Source organism: Chiloscyllium punctatum, chromosome 39 (assembly GCF_047496795.1).
Source record: "Chiloscyllium punctatum isolate Juve2018m chromosome 39, sChiPun1.3, whole genome shotgun sequence".
Taxonomy (NCBI): Eukaryota; Metazoa; Chordata; class Chondrichthyes; order Orectolobiformes; family Hemiscylliidae; genus Chiloscyllium; species Chiloscyllium punctatum.
Window position 1 is genome coordinate 25,349,129 of NC_092777.1, and position 16,304 is coordinate 25,365,432.

The following is a 16,304-nucleotide window of genomic DNA, read 5'->3' on the forward strand; positions in this document are numbered from 1 at the left end:
CATTAAGTGCATTTTATCTAATTGCCAGTCTCTGATAAAGAAGTTGCAGTATCATGATTGATTTAAGGATGTTTCTCTGCAAGCCTAGCATGGCATTTTGTGCCCTTGTCTGTGGTGATTTTTGAGATGGGAAGAGCATGTAATAGATTGGAACAGTGGCTGACAGGGACACCACCACCCCATCTTGCCCACGTGCAAATTAAATCAGTGGCAGAAGAGCCTAGGAAGGGCCCTTAAATGGGATGTTATTGCCACAAATACCTCATCCAAGTACTGTTGGTATTGAGCCAGCAGCAGACAGATCTGCTGTCACAAGATGATCTTGGCAACTGAACGTATATAGGTGACTTGTGTCCTGTGAGAGCTCCTTATTCAAAGGCACTCGGTTCCTGATTGAACAATGTACATTGGGAATAGAGTTGGAGGCTGCTGCTGAGAGCCTTCCCCTCCTCTTTTGCTGCTGACCCAACTGCATCCTCTGCCTCGTGCCATGTCTTCGTTCTAACCTGGATTGTTGTGTGATCTTGGGCCTTCAGTGATTATATTTCCCACAGTGATTATATATTCACTGCCTCGTTGGCCAGCAGCTCTCAGTAGGCTGGACTTCCCACCTTTTAGAGCCTTGATCCACTGAAGGCCTGACAATGGCATGTTATTTGATGATTGCATCATAATCTGGTAGACCTTCCTCAGCTGATGACCAAGCCATAGGAGCATACAGAATTGGAGCAGAACTGGGCCATTTGACCATTTAATCTGAATTCTTTTCATAAAATATCCCCTCATCCCACAATCCTGGTCATGTCTGATGACTATTACAATTGTATGCCAAGAAGGCTTGATATGTTTTTTACGTTGCCTGCAGCTAACAGAAATAAATCAAACCTACCCATTAAACACAAACAAATGTTGCTGGTGACAGTTTATCAGGCCACAAAATATTTAGACACACGTTCAAATAATGTGAAACATTGAATCTATTTATCATCATATCTCTTCAAATGCTTGAACTGCATGAAATAAACAATAATATTAAAATAAAATGTTGCTCTCATTTTTGCTTTGCTTTTCGAGCACTGATTAGAGTAAAATTAAATCAACTTTTTCTTACTCCTGTTCCTTGCAATGGAGACATCCGTTTTAGCATTTGTTTACTTTTTTCATCAAAACGTTATCTCATCAGCTCCTGGAATTGACTGCAATGAAAGGTCGAAGTGGCATTGCAAAATATTCAAATGATTTCTAGGTTTAAAAAATCGTTTTCAAGATTCATTTGCATCTTACTAAGGTTGTTTATTAATGATTTCTTAAACAGTATTTCCAGAGGATTTTACATGATATTCTGTTCTGTTCTTATCACAAGAACTATTGGTCTTGTCCAGCTTTTAACATCCCGAGTGGAGGTCCCTTTGCTTAAATTCCATCAGTTTTATGTACTTGAGCATTTTTAGGGCCGATCATATAATACAGCATATGAAAGTTAGATTGCTCGAGATTAGGTGGGATTGAAATTTGAGACTTAGTCTCTCTGAATACAGAAGATACAGTGGCACCACTTGGAAGAAAGAGATCTTCCAGTGCTGTTTAGTGTTTCTCCCTCAACCAATGCCTTCTACGATAGGTTGACGAGCCATTCATCTCTGTTACTATTTCTGTAAATTTACTGTATGTATGTTGACTCCTGCATTTGCACCTACAACAGCACTGGCTTCAAAGGTCCTCCACTAGTTGTGAAGCACTTTGAGGTTTGCATTGGATGTGGTTAAATGCGATATAAATGCAACATTTTTTCTGCGATTGGTCAGTTGTTCATCATCTGAGATGAACTAATTTATAATGGCTTTGTGTTCAATTCAATGAACTTGCAAAGCAAATTCAATTGGCATAAAACTACAAAAGAAGAGAGAAAGACTTAGACTATTAAAACATTTGTGCTGGTACTATGTTCAGGGAGTTCTGGGCTGGAAGAGAAATGGATGTTCTGTTGCTTTTGCTTTTATTTAAACTTTTTCACCCTCCCAGGACCTCTTGCACCTTGTTTGGATGAAAGAAAGGACTGCAGAGAGGATGAGATAATTGACTGTAGTGCCATGGTACAGAAATTCACTTAAAAGTGCATGGTAAATTGTCATGGGGCAGTATAGTGAGGTGGATTGACAGTGTGCCTTGAAGCAAAGAGCTTGAGTCCGTATTGCTGCATTGCCTGCCAGGGGTTGGGGTGAGCAGGATCCAGATGCTATGCAGGAAAATGAAGGAAATTCTGCATAGTCAGTATGCAGAATAAGGTACCATATTAAGAAGCAGAAATGCTATAGTCTCTGCATTATTACCTGAGCCATGTGCAAGTTGGCACTAGGCAATCAAATTGGAGAGATGAAAGCATGACCAACAGGCTGGTGTGGGAGAAATGGGTTCTAGAGGCACTGACACCAGTATTGGAAAGATTGGGATTTGTACTGATGGGACAATTTCAATGATTAGGGAAATAGAAATGATTTTCAATCGAACAATGTGAACAAGGAATCAAATTTGGGAAGATGTGATTATTCTTAGAGTCAAGGCCAAAGAGATTTCTATTCATATGGGAAATGATACATTGTGATAGGAAGGAACAGAGAGTATGAATCTTAACAGTTAACCAAGAGATAAGACTACAATTTACAAATGGTGGAAAAGGATGAGGAAACATATTTTTAAAGGTGAGAGGAGAAAGATTTAAAAAGGACACAACTTTTTTCCGCACAGAATATTTTGTGTGTGGAATGAACTGCTCGCGAAAGTGGTGGACGCAGGTACAGTTACAACATTGAAAAAGCATTTGGATAGGTTCATGAATAGGAAAGGCTTGGAGGCATATAGGCCAAGCTCAGATAGGCGGCACTATTTTAGTTTGGGAACATGGTCGCTGAGGACTTGTTGGACTGAAGAATCTGTTTCCATGCTGTATGACTGTAACAAAATTTAAGACTCTGTACTGGAATCATATAGCATTCAGAACAAAATTCAGGGTGGCACATTCGTTCAGTGGTTAGCACTGCTGCCTCACGGCACTAGGAACCCGGGTTCAATTCCAGCCTCTGGCGACAGTGTGGAGTTGGCACATTCTTACTGTATGTGTGTGTTTCCTCCGGGTGCTCCGGTTTCCTCCCACAATCCAAAGATGTGCAGGTTAGGTGGATTGACCATGCTAAATTGCCCATAGTGTTCAGGGATGTGTAGGTTAGGTGTATTAGTGAAGAGTAAATATGTGATAATAGGGTAGGGGAATGGATCAGGGTTGGTTACTTTTTGGAGGGTTGGTGTGGAGTTGTTGGGCTGAAAGGCCTGTTTCCACAATGTAGGGATTCTACTATCTCTTCTGTGAAAATAGCTGACCTAACAATGCAAACAGAAATCAATAAATACCATCTGGTAGCTGTTACAGAGAAGTAGCTGCAGGATGACCTATATTGAAACTTCCATCTTGAAAGTGCAGGATTACTTATGAATGACAGAAAAGTAGGAAAAGTTGGAACGGTGGCTTTATTTGTTAATAATGGTATGAGCATAATAGACCAGGACAACCAAGTTCAGGAAATCAAGATGTGAAAATCATTTGTGTAGAAATGATAAAAGCAAGACGTCATTTGTGGGAATGCTGGAGAAGTCCCCGAATAATAACCTTGCAGCAGCATTGGGCTTAGGGGGAAAAAAAAATCGAGAGCTTATCAGAAAGCTGCTGTAATAATTCTGGGAGATTTTAATCCACATGTCGACTGGAAAAGCCAGATGGACAAAGGTTGCTTTGCTGAATTTGTTGAATTTCTTTCAAGTTAGTTTCTTAGAACAGCAACCTTTGCAGCTGACCAGAGAGCAAGCACTGTTAGATCTAGTATTGTGCAATGAGAGAGGTTAGTTAGTGATCCCATACTGAAGATGCTGCTAGGTAGGAGTAACAATAATAAGATTGATTTTTACATTCAATTTGAGGGAGAAAGAATCAGGTCCAAGATTATTTTTGTAAATTGAAATAAGGACAATTACAAGGGCACGAAAGCAGATCTGGCTGAACTGGCAAATTAGGATAAAGGGTAGTTTAATAGCGGTGCAGGAGCTAAAATGTAAAAGGGTGTTTCAGAATCTACAACATAAATATCTAAAACATAATTCATCTGAATCTTGCATTGCCGGCTAAGCCAGCATTTATTACCCATCTCTGGTTACCCTAGAGAAGGAAGTGGTGAGCTGCCTTCTTGAACCCTATCCATCCGCTGCCCTTGTCCTTCTGGATGGTAATGGTCGTGGGTTTGGAAGTTGCTGTATTGCAATATAAGTGAATGTTTGTAGTGCATCTTGTAAGTGGCGCGCACACAGCTGCTCCTGAGCATCAGTGATGGAGGGATTGAATGTGGTACCCAGCAACTAGTTATTCTCGCTGCACATGTCCAGGCAAGAAGGATATATTCCATCATTCCAGACTTAGACTTCAATGAGTTAAAAAAATTCCAAGGGTTAAACCCACCATCTATAATTAACAACAAATGATAAAGGTGGTATCAACTTTAAGAAAAAGCATGTCATTGTGTCAAGACCAGTGTCAGGTCAGAAAATTGGACTGAATGTAAACAGCAAAGAATGAAGAAAATATGAATGAGTTGCAAAGGTCAGGGTATGACAAAGCTAGCCACAGCTGTAGAAACGGTTGGTAAGAGTTTCACAGAGTCGGCATTGGTCTGGTAGATTGGAAACTTAATGGAAAATAAGGAAACGGCAGATGAATTGAACAGGTATCTTGCATTAATCTACACTCTGGAGGACACCAGTGGCACCCCAGATGTAGTGACAAATTTGTAAATGGAAGGGAGGGAGCATTTCAGGAAACTCACAATCAGCAGCCACATAGACCTACAGGCTGACAAGTGTCTTGATGGACTCCATCCTTTGGTATTATGAGAAGTGATTAGTAATTTTGTAGATACATTGGTTTGAATGTTCCAAAAATCCCTTGGTTCAGGAATGTTCATGTTAGTTTGGAGGATAGCAGATGTCCTTTTTTGTTTGGAAAGGAAAGAGACAAAGCAAGAAACTGCAGTCTAGTTAGCTTAACATTTGTCAAAGAGAAAACCAGCTATTATTGACCAAGTTGTAGAAGAGCATTTGGATAAGTTAAGTAATCAAGCAGAGTCAACATCTTTTGTGACAGGGAAATTATTTTTGAGGTAACAAATGCTGTGGATGAAGAGAAACTGATGGATATGTTGTACGTAGTTTCTGGAAATACTCGATAGGGTGCCACATCAAAGATTATTGCTGGAAGTAAAACTTGATGGTATAGTGCAGTAGATAAAAATGAATCCTTTTCAACTTGGCAAAACGTAATGAGCGGTATGCCACATGAATCAATTCTGGGGCCTTAACTATTTCCACTTATATATAATTGACTTAGATAAAGGAATGCAAAATATAGTTACCAGCACGCAGGTAGAAAACTAAGTTGGGAAGAGGATACTGGTTATAAACTGTTCAATCACCGGTCTGTGGTTAACACGACATAATAGGATTGTATGAGACTTAAAGACATGTCATTTTGTCAAAACCAGTGGCAGATCGAAAAAATTGGATTGAATATAAAACACAACAAAGAACAAACAATATATTTAAAAGAGGGAAAGCTCAGATTATGAGAGAAAGCTAGCTGTAAAAATGGGTAGCAAGAGTTTAACCATGTTTAACTTTGGTCCACTAGATTTTTTTTATTTATGCGAGTTGGAAGTTGCTGGCTGGACCAGCCTTTAATGCTCATTCCCAATTTTCCAAACAGCAGTTCAGGGTCAACCACTTTGCTGTGGGTCTGGAATTTCTTGTAGGCCAGACCAGGTAAGGATGACGATAACCTTCCTTAAAGGACATTAATGAACCAGATATGTTTTTCCAACAATCACATTTGTGATCATTATTAAACTCTTAATTCCTGACTTTTATTGACTTCAAATTCCTCCATCTGCCATACTGGGATTTGAACCCAGGCACCCAGAACATTACTTTGGTCTCTGGCTTAATAGTTTAGTGGTAATGCCCTGGAGGGTTGACTGGATTGACTGGAAACTTAATAATGGGAAATAAGAAAATTACAGATGAATTAAACAGATAAAGAGGAACTGTCCGATAAGTCAGTAGGCAAACATTTAGCAAATTGAGTATAATATGGGAAAATGTGAAATTATCTCTTTTGGTAGGAGAATTAAATTTGAAACGTTATTTAAATGGCAGCAGATTGCAGAACTCTGAGGTGGAGTCATCTGCGTGGCCTTACTCATGAATCACAAGATGATTAGTATGTAGGTACAGCTAGTAATTAGGAAAGTGATCATTTATTGTTAAGGAAATTTAATACAGGAGTGGAGAGGTTATGTTTCAGTGAAACCAGGCGCAGGTGATTTCACCTCTGAACTGTACTGTGTTCATTATTGGTCATCTTATTTAAAGAAGGATACAAATGAATATAAACAATATAAGTTGTGCTAATATCATTAATAATAAATAGAGCCACACTTCAACTTTTTCCTGTCATTCCATAGTAGTCCTACACCTTTCAGCATTAAGATTCTGTTATATCTCATCCTACAGCTCTTTCTCTGTAACGGCTACCAGATGATTCTTATTGATTTCTACTTGGAAGCAGTTCAGAGAAGGTTTGCAAGAGTAATAACTGGCATGAGTGGGTTTATTTATAGGCTAGAGTTGTATTCATTGGAGTTTAGAAGAATAAGAGGAGACTTGATAGCAATATGTCAAATCATGAAGGGTTTTGGCAGTGTAGCTGTTTCCCTCTTGTGGAAGAATCCAGAACTAGGGTCACTATTTAAAAATTAGATGTCGTCATTTGAAACAGAAACGCGGTGAATATTTTTCTGAGGGTAATGAGTCTTTGGAACTCTCTTCCTGAACATATAATAGAAGCAGAGTCATTGCATGTTTTTTAAGGAAAAGGTATTACTGTTAAGCAAGGGATTGCAAGGTTATCAGGAGCATGTGGGAATATGAATTTGAGGTTACAATCAAATCAGCCATGAAATTATTGAATGACGAAGCACTTTGAAGCTAAATATTACTTTTAAAGCACATGTATTGGAATAATATTGAAAGCATGCCAGATAATACATGCACAACAAGATACAACAACAACAAGTGACAATAACCAGATAATCTCTCAACCCTGAGTCCGAAAATCTCTTAGATATGGAAGGAAGTGCAAGGTTTGTGAAGGTTTGTAGCTCAGGTTGAGGTTCAGGGTGTAGGTTTGCTCGCTGTGCTGTAGGTTTGATATCCAGATGTTTCATTACCTGGCTAGGTTACATCAACAGTTGCGATCTCCAAGTGAAGTGAAGCTGTTGTCTCCTGCTTTCTATTTATATGTTTGTCCTGGATGGGGTTCCTGGGGTTTGTGGTGATGTCATTTCCTGTTCATTCCTGCTCAAGAACAAACCACGACAAGCAGACCAAACACAGCCAGAAACCCTAACCATCTTCCCATACATCAAAGTAGTTTCAGAAGTGATAGCCAGACTACTAAGACCCCTCAGAATCCTAGTAGCACACAAACCCACCAACACTCTCAAACAAAAACTACCAAACTTAAAAGACCCAGTACAACCCATAGACAAAACCAACGTCGTCTACAAAAGTCCATGCAGGACTGCCACAAACACTACGTAGGGCAAACAGGAAGAAAGTTAGCCACCAGGATACACGAGCACCAGTTAGCCACAAAAAGACATGACCCTCTCTCCCTCGTAGCCCTACACACGGAGGGGAAAAAAAACACTATTTCGACTGGGACAACACATCTATCCTGGGACAGGCTAAGCAAAGACATGCCAGAGAATTCCTCGAGGCCTGGCACTTCAACCACAACGCCATAAACAAACACACAGATCTAGAAACCATCTATCAACCCCTCAGGAAACAGTCAGGAAATGACATCACACAAACCCCAGGAACCCCATCCAGGACAAACATATAAATAGAAAGCAGGAGACAACAGCTTCGCTTCACTTGGAGGTCACCACTGATGATGTTACCTAGCCAGGTAATGAAACGTCTGGATATCAAACCTACAGCTCAGCAAGCAAACCTACACCCTAAATGGAAGGAAGTGCCACAAGGCTAGCATTGTGACTGATGAGGAAAGAAACAATCCACCTGTACTAATGTCTGGAAATTGTATAACCAAGTATGTGTTGTTCACTAATAGACTTTTCTTTCTTGTTCCAGTCATAATGGATAAATACCAGGAACAACCTCATCTGCTGGACCCACATTTGGGTAAGATAATCTATGTTTTCTGGTCTATTGAAAGGGAAGTAGCCATTTATATGTAAGAAATTCTAGCATAAATGTACAGTCTTGCTATTTATTGCATATGCTGGCATTGGCAGTGAGATGAGTGGCTTTTTCTGTGCTTTAGGTTTATATGATAGTATGTTGTCACAATATCTGATGTAAACCTCTCATCGTAATTGACTCCAGAGACATGTCCTTGTTGTGACATCTGAATTGCAGATAGATATTATCTCCAACCTGTTTTCAGCTTATTATCTTATGGCACAGAATGAGACTATTGAACCTGTTGTGCCTGTGTTCATTCTTCAAAACGGTTCTCCAATTCAGCTCAACATCCCAACTATTTCTCTGCAAACCCATCTCTGCAGGAAATGTCTCACTGCCTTTTTAAAATTTCCATGGAATCTTTTCTACTATGTTTCTAATGGAGCTTTCCAGACTATAAATATATGAAAACATCGACCAAATTCCTGCTTTTGTTATTTTGCCATTTATTTTAAATCTTGTTGCAGTCTGATGTGCGCAGAGTATGTAATGAAGAAGAAGTGAGGCAATGGCCCAGTGGTATTATCAGTGGATCATTAATCCAGAAACTCAGCTGATGTTCTGGGGACTTGGAATTTAGATTCAATTAAAAATAAAACTGTAATTCAGAATCTATTGATGTTAGTTGTCGGGAAAACCCATTTGGCTCACTATTGTCCATCAGGGAAGGAAATCTGCCATTCTCAGCTGATCTGACTGATATGTGATTCCAGACCCACAGCAATGTGGTTGACTCTCAACTGACCTCTAAAATGCACCTCGGTTCAAGGGCAGCTGGGTACAGGCAATAAATGCTCGCCAGCCAATGAAGCCCGTGTTCCACAAGTGAATAAAAAAAGTGATCTATCTCAATATTTAAAAGTGTTTGACTCTGAAATAGGAGTGTCATAAATGTATCAAATAGATAATGTTCCTTTACGGGTTATTTATAGGGTTACTCTAGTGATTGAAACGAAGTCAGCCCACTGGACATCACAGAGTGTGAGTTCCCTGATTTGGGCTGTTAATGTGGTCCAATCAGGAGCCCTGACTGACAGAAAAACTGAAATGTCAGAGGTTCTGATCACTCTGAGGTATCTGGATCAATGTCAAGGACTCTCCACGTGTAAATAAAGGGTGACGGTTACTAGATTCTGACTGCTGTACCTAGCTGCCCTTGAACCGAGGTGCATTTTAGAGGTCAGTTGAGAGTCAACCACATTGCTGTGGGTCTGGAATCACATATCAGTCAGATCAGCTGAGAATGGCAGATTTCAGAATTATTTCAGTGGTAATGAGAGAAAAGCATGTTGCTGAAGAAATTCTTTGAGTTGGGGTAAGCATTTCTGGCATCATGCCATTATTTGGGAAGCTTAGCTTGTTTAATCCTACTAACAAAGATTGGGTCCAGTATGTGGAAAGAATGCATTATTTTTTTCACGGTAGATGAAAATAATGAGTGATTCTCCTGGCAGCTTGTGGACCCACAGCTTTTTCAGTTATTAGGAACCTAACTTTCCTCTGAGGTGCCAGGTAGTGAAACCTTTCAAGAGTTGATGGATTTAATTAAGGAATATTACGACCCAAAGTCTCCTTTAATTCTAGGTGCTATAGGTTTTACCCATCAATTCGAGAACTAGGGGAATCCATTTTGGGATTTTTGACGAGTTTAAGATGATTGGCAGAAGCAGGTGACTTTGGTTTAACCCTTAATGAGATGCTGAGAGACCGCTTGGTATGTGGGATTAAGGATGTAAATATGCAAAGGTGCCTTCTAGCTGAAGCCCAACTGGTCTTCAAGCTGGCACTACGATTGGCTTCATCATTGGAAAATGTGGCAATTGGAGCATATGAAAAGTTGCAGGGTATTCTGATGGAAGTGGGCACTCTTGCTAGGCTGACTGAGCGAGAGGTCCATCACTTTGAGTGAAGGCAATTGCATAGCCTCACTCAGGACATATCCTGATCAGAGTGATTCTCAGTCAGCACACATCAAAGCCAAGCCTCGGTCAAACAGTTAAAATTTTCTTCAGGATCAGGGCCGTCAAGCCATTGTAGTTGCTGTTGGTATGTGGACTCAAGACAGCAAAAGAGTCCTACTTGACCGAAATTGAATTCATCAGCCAGTATCCAGGAGAGTGCACACCCTGTAAAGTCCACTTACACATGGTTTTGAACCATTAAATTGCTTCACAGTTTCCAAATCAGAACCAATCAAAATAAGCATCTTGTTAATTGGTCACCTGGGTTTATTGGATGTCAATACTAATGTGGCCATTTCAGTGATCACAGAACCAGTCTTTAACAAAATTTGCTCTGAACTCCAACCCTTGAGTTTGTACAAGTCCTCAGCTAGATTGAGAACCTAAACCAGGGGAACCTTTACAGATTAAGATACAACTTCCATTCTGGTCTTTTATGAGAAGCAGCTTGTTCAGTTACGACTGACTGTCGGAAAAGGCTGGGCCCAAGCTTGATGGGCCAAAATTGGGTGAGAGTGATTCACCTTGATTGACTCAACATTTTTCAAATAGAAAATGGCTGCCTGAGTAAAATCCTAACTAAATATTTTCAGGAAGGTCTTGGATCTATAAAACACCTTGCATGTTGACCAGGAAGAAATTCAACGATTCTGCAAGGCTTGTCCAGTGCTATTAGCCTTAGGGGCAAAAGTAGAGGCAGAAATCAGAAGCATGGGAAGCGAGTAATCATCAGACCAGTCTGTTTTGCAGAATGGGAAGCACCGCACATAACGATTGTGAAGCCCAATGGGTCGGTTTGCCTTTGTGGGGATTTTAAACAAAATCCACTTCGCAGCTGGATAAATACCCACTTCCTTGCATTGAGGATTTATATGCAAAGCTGGTGGAGGGAGCTGTCCTTCATGAAGCTGGTCATTAGCCAAGAGTACTTGCAATTGCAGTTGGATGAGGATTCCCAGATGAATGCTACTGTTCGTACCAATGAGAGTTTGTACCAATATACGAGACTGCCATTTAGGTATTGTCAGCCTGTGGAAGTTTTAAGTAGCTGATGGAAAACATTTTACAAGTGAACCGCAGGTTGCCACTTATCTAGATGACGGACTTAGAAAACTTGGACACAGTCCTTAGACATTTCTCCCAGGTGGGTATATGCCTTAGTGCAAAATGTGTATTTCAGGCATCCCAATTGACTCACTTTGGCTACAGTCTCGACAAGACTGGGTTACACACCCATTGGAAGATATTTTGAGGGCAATCAAAGATGTCCCAGCTCCCACGGCAGTACTAGAGCTTAGGTCTTTCCTTAGGCTGGTGAACTATTATGGAAAGGTCATACATAACCTGGTCGCCATCCTAGCACCTTTTGCATTAACTCCTTTAAAAAAAAGTGTCAGCCTTGGAAATGGTCGCATAGCACAAGCCATAACCTTCAGGGAAGTGAATAAACAGCTATCACCTTTCAAGATGTTGGTACATGGCGATCCCAAGTGAGATTTGGTATCCCCATGTGGCATCAGGATAGTAATAGCTCATAGGTGGCCAATGGAGAGGAGTGCCTGATAGTGTATGCATCCAGGGCTTTGGCTAATGCAGAGTGGAAATACACCCAGATAGTGAAGCAAGGTTTAGTGGTCATATTTGGAGTCAGGGAGTTCCACCAATACCTTTACTAATTTATAATAGTAACAGACCACAAACCCCTGCTAGGTCTTAGAGAGGACAAGGCAGTGCCATCCATAGCTTCAGGCCGAATTCAGCAGTGGGCTGTAATACTAAATGCGTATAATTACAAGTTGGAACACCATCCGGAGGCAAAGTAGGAAATGCGAATGCTTTTAAGCTGCCTCCCGCTGGCAGATACACCACCGGTGGTACTGCCACTGGACGAGTCAATAATATTTTTAAATTCTCTGGACACACTTCCAGTCACAGTTGACAATATCAGACTTTGGGCGCAGAAAGGTCCGGTCCTGGCAAAATTGAAACATCTGGTGCTGATGGCAGAAATGAAAGGGTTGTCCTACCAGAATTGAAACACTTTTGGACTCGGAGAGACCAAATCACAGTAGAGGACGACATATCGTTATGGGGAGCAAGAGTTATTGTCTCGAGCAAAGATCACTGCCGGATTCTAGGTGAACTCTACCAGAGTCATCAAGGGGTTTCCAAAATGAAGATGTTGGCAAGAAATTACATCTGGTAGCCAGGATTGGATACAGACATAGCTTCATGACTGGGTCAGTGACCAGAGTGCCAACAAGGTCCAAAATTACCACCAGCATTTCTGGGACTGTCTGGGTAAACCCTGGACTGAGTTACATATTGATTATGCAGGTCCTTTCATGGGTTCAATGTTCTTGGCCATTGTGGGCACCCACTCAAAATGGCTGAGCATGCATATAGTTCATCATCAAATCCAGGCACAATAGGAAAAGTGTGCGGATCTTTTGCAATACATAGACTCCTGGAAGTGTTGGTCACAGATAACGGACCATTGTTTACCAGCAGAGAATTTGAGTATTTCCTAAATTCAAACGGTATTTGTCATGTAAGAATAGCTCCATACCATCCATTATCCTGTGGTCTGGCAGAAGGAGCAGTCCAAACTTTGAAGGCAAGCTAAAAGAAACAACCTACAACTACATGAAATACCAAAATATTCCAGTTTCTATTTGATGAACCCACATGCAACTGCAGAGATATCTCCAACATAGTTTCCTAATGGGGAAGATTCCGCACCAAGTTAAATCTGATCCCCTTGGACCTTTGTGGGGGGGAGGGGGAGGGGAGGTGGTAAGGTGAAACAGCATAAACAATATCAATGTCTGACATAAGACTCTGCTAAGTGAGAGAGACAATTTACTTCAGGGGACAAAATTTGGTGTTGGAACAGCTGGAATGGTCCTGCATGGATAAGAGGCATGGTCAACGTGAGGTCAGGTCCAGTGATGTATAAAGTTTGGATAGGTGCGGTGGTCTTGAACAAACACGTGGACTATGTGAAAGCTGAAAACCTACAAATGTTGCGGGATCAAAATGTGCCTGGCTCCTTGACTTCCTTTCCGACTGTTCTGAAATCTGTGGGTTCTCCCTCTCTGTCAAGCATTGAAGATTCCTCAGAATCTGCAATATGGACACAGAATCGTAGAATCCCTACAGTGTGGGAACAGGCTGTTTGGCCCATCAAGTCCACACTGACCCTCTAAAGAGCATCCCAACCCCCTTCTCTATTCCTGTAACCCTGCATTTCCCATGGCTAATCTATCTCGCCTGCACATCCCATGATACTATGGGCAACATGTTCATTTCACCTAACCTTCATATCTTTAGACTGTGGGAGGAAACCAGAGTACACGGAGGAAACTGACACAGACACTGGGTACATAGGGAGAATGTGCAAACTCCACACAGACAGTCGCTTGAAGCTGAAATTGAACTTGTGTCCCAGGCATTGTGAATCATCAGTGCTAATCACTGAGCACAGTGCCACCCTGACACAGTGCATGTTGCCACCTGAAGAGGGAATGAATTTCTTCCAAGACCCTCTGCTCATAAGAGACGAGTTACATGCCACCCATATCAGAGGCGGAGTTGGACGAACCTGACCCGGTGCTAAAACACTCCAGGAGGAGCTACAAAAATAAAGAACTATCCTATGTCCTCAGACTCATGGGGAGGGATGTCATGATTGTAGTGAGGTCATACAAACCTTCGCATCAACCAAATCATCCACCGACATTTCCGCCACCTCCAAAAAGACCCCACCACCAGGGATATATTTCCCTCCCCACCCCTTTCCGCCTTCCGCAAAGACCGTTCCCTCCGTGACTACCTGGTCAGGTCCACACCCCCCTACGACCCACCCTCCCATTCTGGCACTTTCCCCTGCCACCGCAGGAACTGTAAAACCTGTGTCCACACCTCCTCCCTCACCTCTATCCAAGGCCCTAAAGGAGCCTTCCACATCCATCAAAGTTTCACCTGCACATCCACCAATATCATTTATTGTATCCGTTGCTCCCGATGCGGTCTCCTCTACATTGGGGAGACTGGGCGCCTCCTAGCAGAGCGCTTTAGGGAACATCTCCGAGACACCCGCACCAATCAACCAAACCGCCCCGTGGCCCAACATTTCAACTCCCCCTCCCACTCTGCCGAGGACATGGAGGTCCTGGGCCTCCTTCACCGCCGCTCCCTCACCACCAGACGCCTGGAGGAAGAACGCCTCATCTTCCGCCTCGGAACACTTCAACCCCAAAGCATCAATGTGGACTTCAACAGCTTCCTCATTTCCCCTTCCCCCACCTCATCCTAGTTTCAAACTTCCAGCTCAGTTACTGCCTCCTTGACTTGTCCGACCTGCCTATCTTCTTTTCCACCTATCCACTCCACCCTCTCCTCTTTGACCTATCACCTTCATCTCCTCCCCCACTCACCCATTGTACTCTATGCTACTCTCTCCCCACCCCCACCCTCCTCTAGCTTATCTCTCCATGCTTCAGGCTCACTGCCTTTATTCCTGATGAAGGGCTTTTGCCCGAAACGTTGATTTCGCTGCTCGTTGGATGCTGCCTGAACTGCTGTGCTCTTCCAGCACCACTAATCCAGTATTTGATTTTCAGCATCTGCAGTCATTGTTTTTACCTTGTAATGAGGTCAGTCAAGTGGACCTAATAGACTATGAGTTCCCTGATTCGGGCTGTTAATCTAGTCCAGACAGGGAGCCCTGGCTGACATACAAACAGGAGTGTCAGAGGTTCTGATCACCCTGAGAGCTGGATCAGTGTCAAGGATTCTCCGTGTGTGAATAAAGGGTGACTTGGTGATGGACCTCTGTGGAGTTATTTCTGTTTGTCATAGCCTGTAGCATGATTCAGTACTTTTATGTAGACGAGCAGGAGGCTGGAAGAACAGGTATCATCAGGAGGTGGAGAAGTTGACGTTTCAGGTATAACCCTTCTTCAGGAATGGAGGTGGGGGTTGGGGGAGTTGTAGATAGAGGGGAAGGGCCAGCCTGACTTCACAGTCACCGCCCATTTCAATTCCCCTTTCCACTCACTCTCCGACATGTCCACCCATGGTCTCCTCCTTTGCCACAGTACATTAAATCAGACTGCAGATTGGAGGAACAACACCTCATCTTCCACCTGGGCAGCCTACAGGAGGACTCCAATTTCAAACAACTTTCCCAGCCCCATCTCCTCCCATCCGTCCCTCTGACCAACCCTTCCTTCCAGCTACCAAGTGGATTCATTCCTTCCATTGACTAACCAGGTTGTACCTACCACCTGTATTAACCTATCACTACCTTATACTCTGCCCCCTCTCCACTCATAACCCTTCCATTTCCCCCACCTTTATCTGCAGCTCTCCCCTACCCCGCCTCTGTTCCTGAATAAGGGCTATGCCTGAAATGTGAACTTCTCCACCTCTTGATGCTGCCTGGCTTGCTGTGTTCTTACAGCTTGTCTATTTCGGATTCCAGCACCTACAGTTTTTTTTGACTCAGTACTTATGAGCAGTTGAGATGCGCATATTGCAAATGACAGAAATCATGATGAGACATTGATTCTTTTTTATAAGTCGAATTGTTGATTACATTTTGTTAGTATTAATTACTTGCTCATGCAGTTAAATTTGTGTAAACTGTTAAGCTTTTTTTGATAAGATTATGAAAACAAATGTGAATGAAAATGTAGTTGTTTTGTGGCTGCAACCTACCTATCCAGCAACCCATGTTTGTCGTCTTGAAACATCTCCTGATCAGGCATGCTAAAATATGACTGCCTTCCTCACATCACATTTACATTTCTGGTTTTGTTGCTTTATTTTGTTGATCCTGAAAATCTTAGTCAAAACATACCCTTCCTGCTGTTGCCTACTGATAGTTCTCCATTTCCATGGACTGGTTTTTTTGTGGTGCTTGCTGTTGACCTTGAAGAAGGCAGTCCACAGCTAAGGATTTCCCTTGTC

The 16,304-nt window shown here is 42.1% G+C and overlaps 1 protein-coding gene across 2 annotated transcripts in view; it reads left to right on the top strand.

The window, feature by feature from the left end:
- The window catches only part of tbcd (tubulin folding cofactor D), a 282,112-nt gene that overhangs the window by 22,548 nt on the left and 243,260 nt on the right, over positions 1–16,304 (top strand). For both annotated transcript variants that reach the window (XM_072558324.1, XM_072558323.1), the window contains exon 2: positions 8,254–8,304. In XM_072558324.1, coding sequence (XP_072414425.1) covers positions 8,254–8,304 — 51 coding nt within the window. The remainder of the gene's footprint in view (positions 1–8,253; positions 8,305–16,304) is intronic.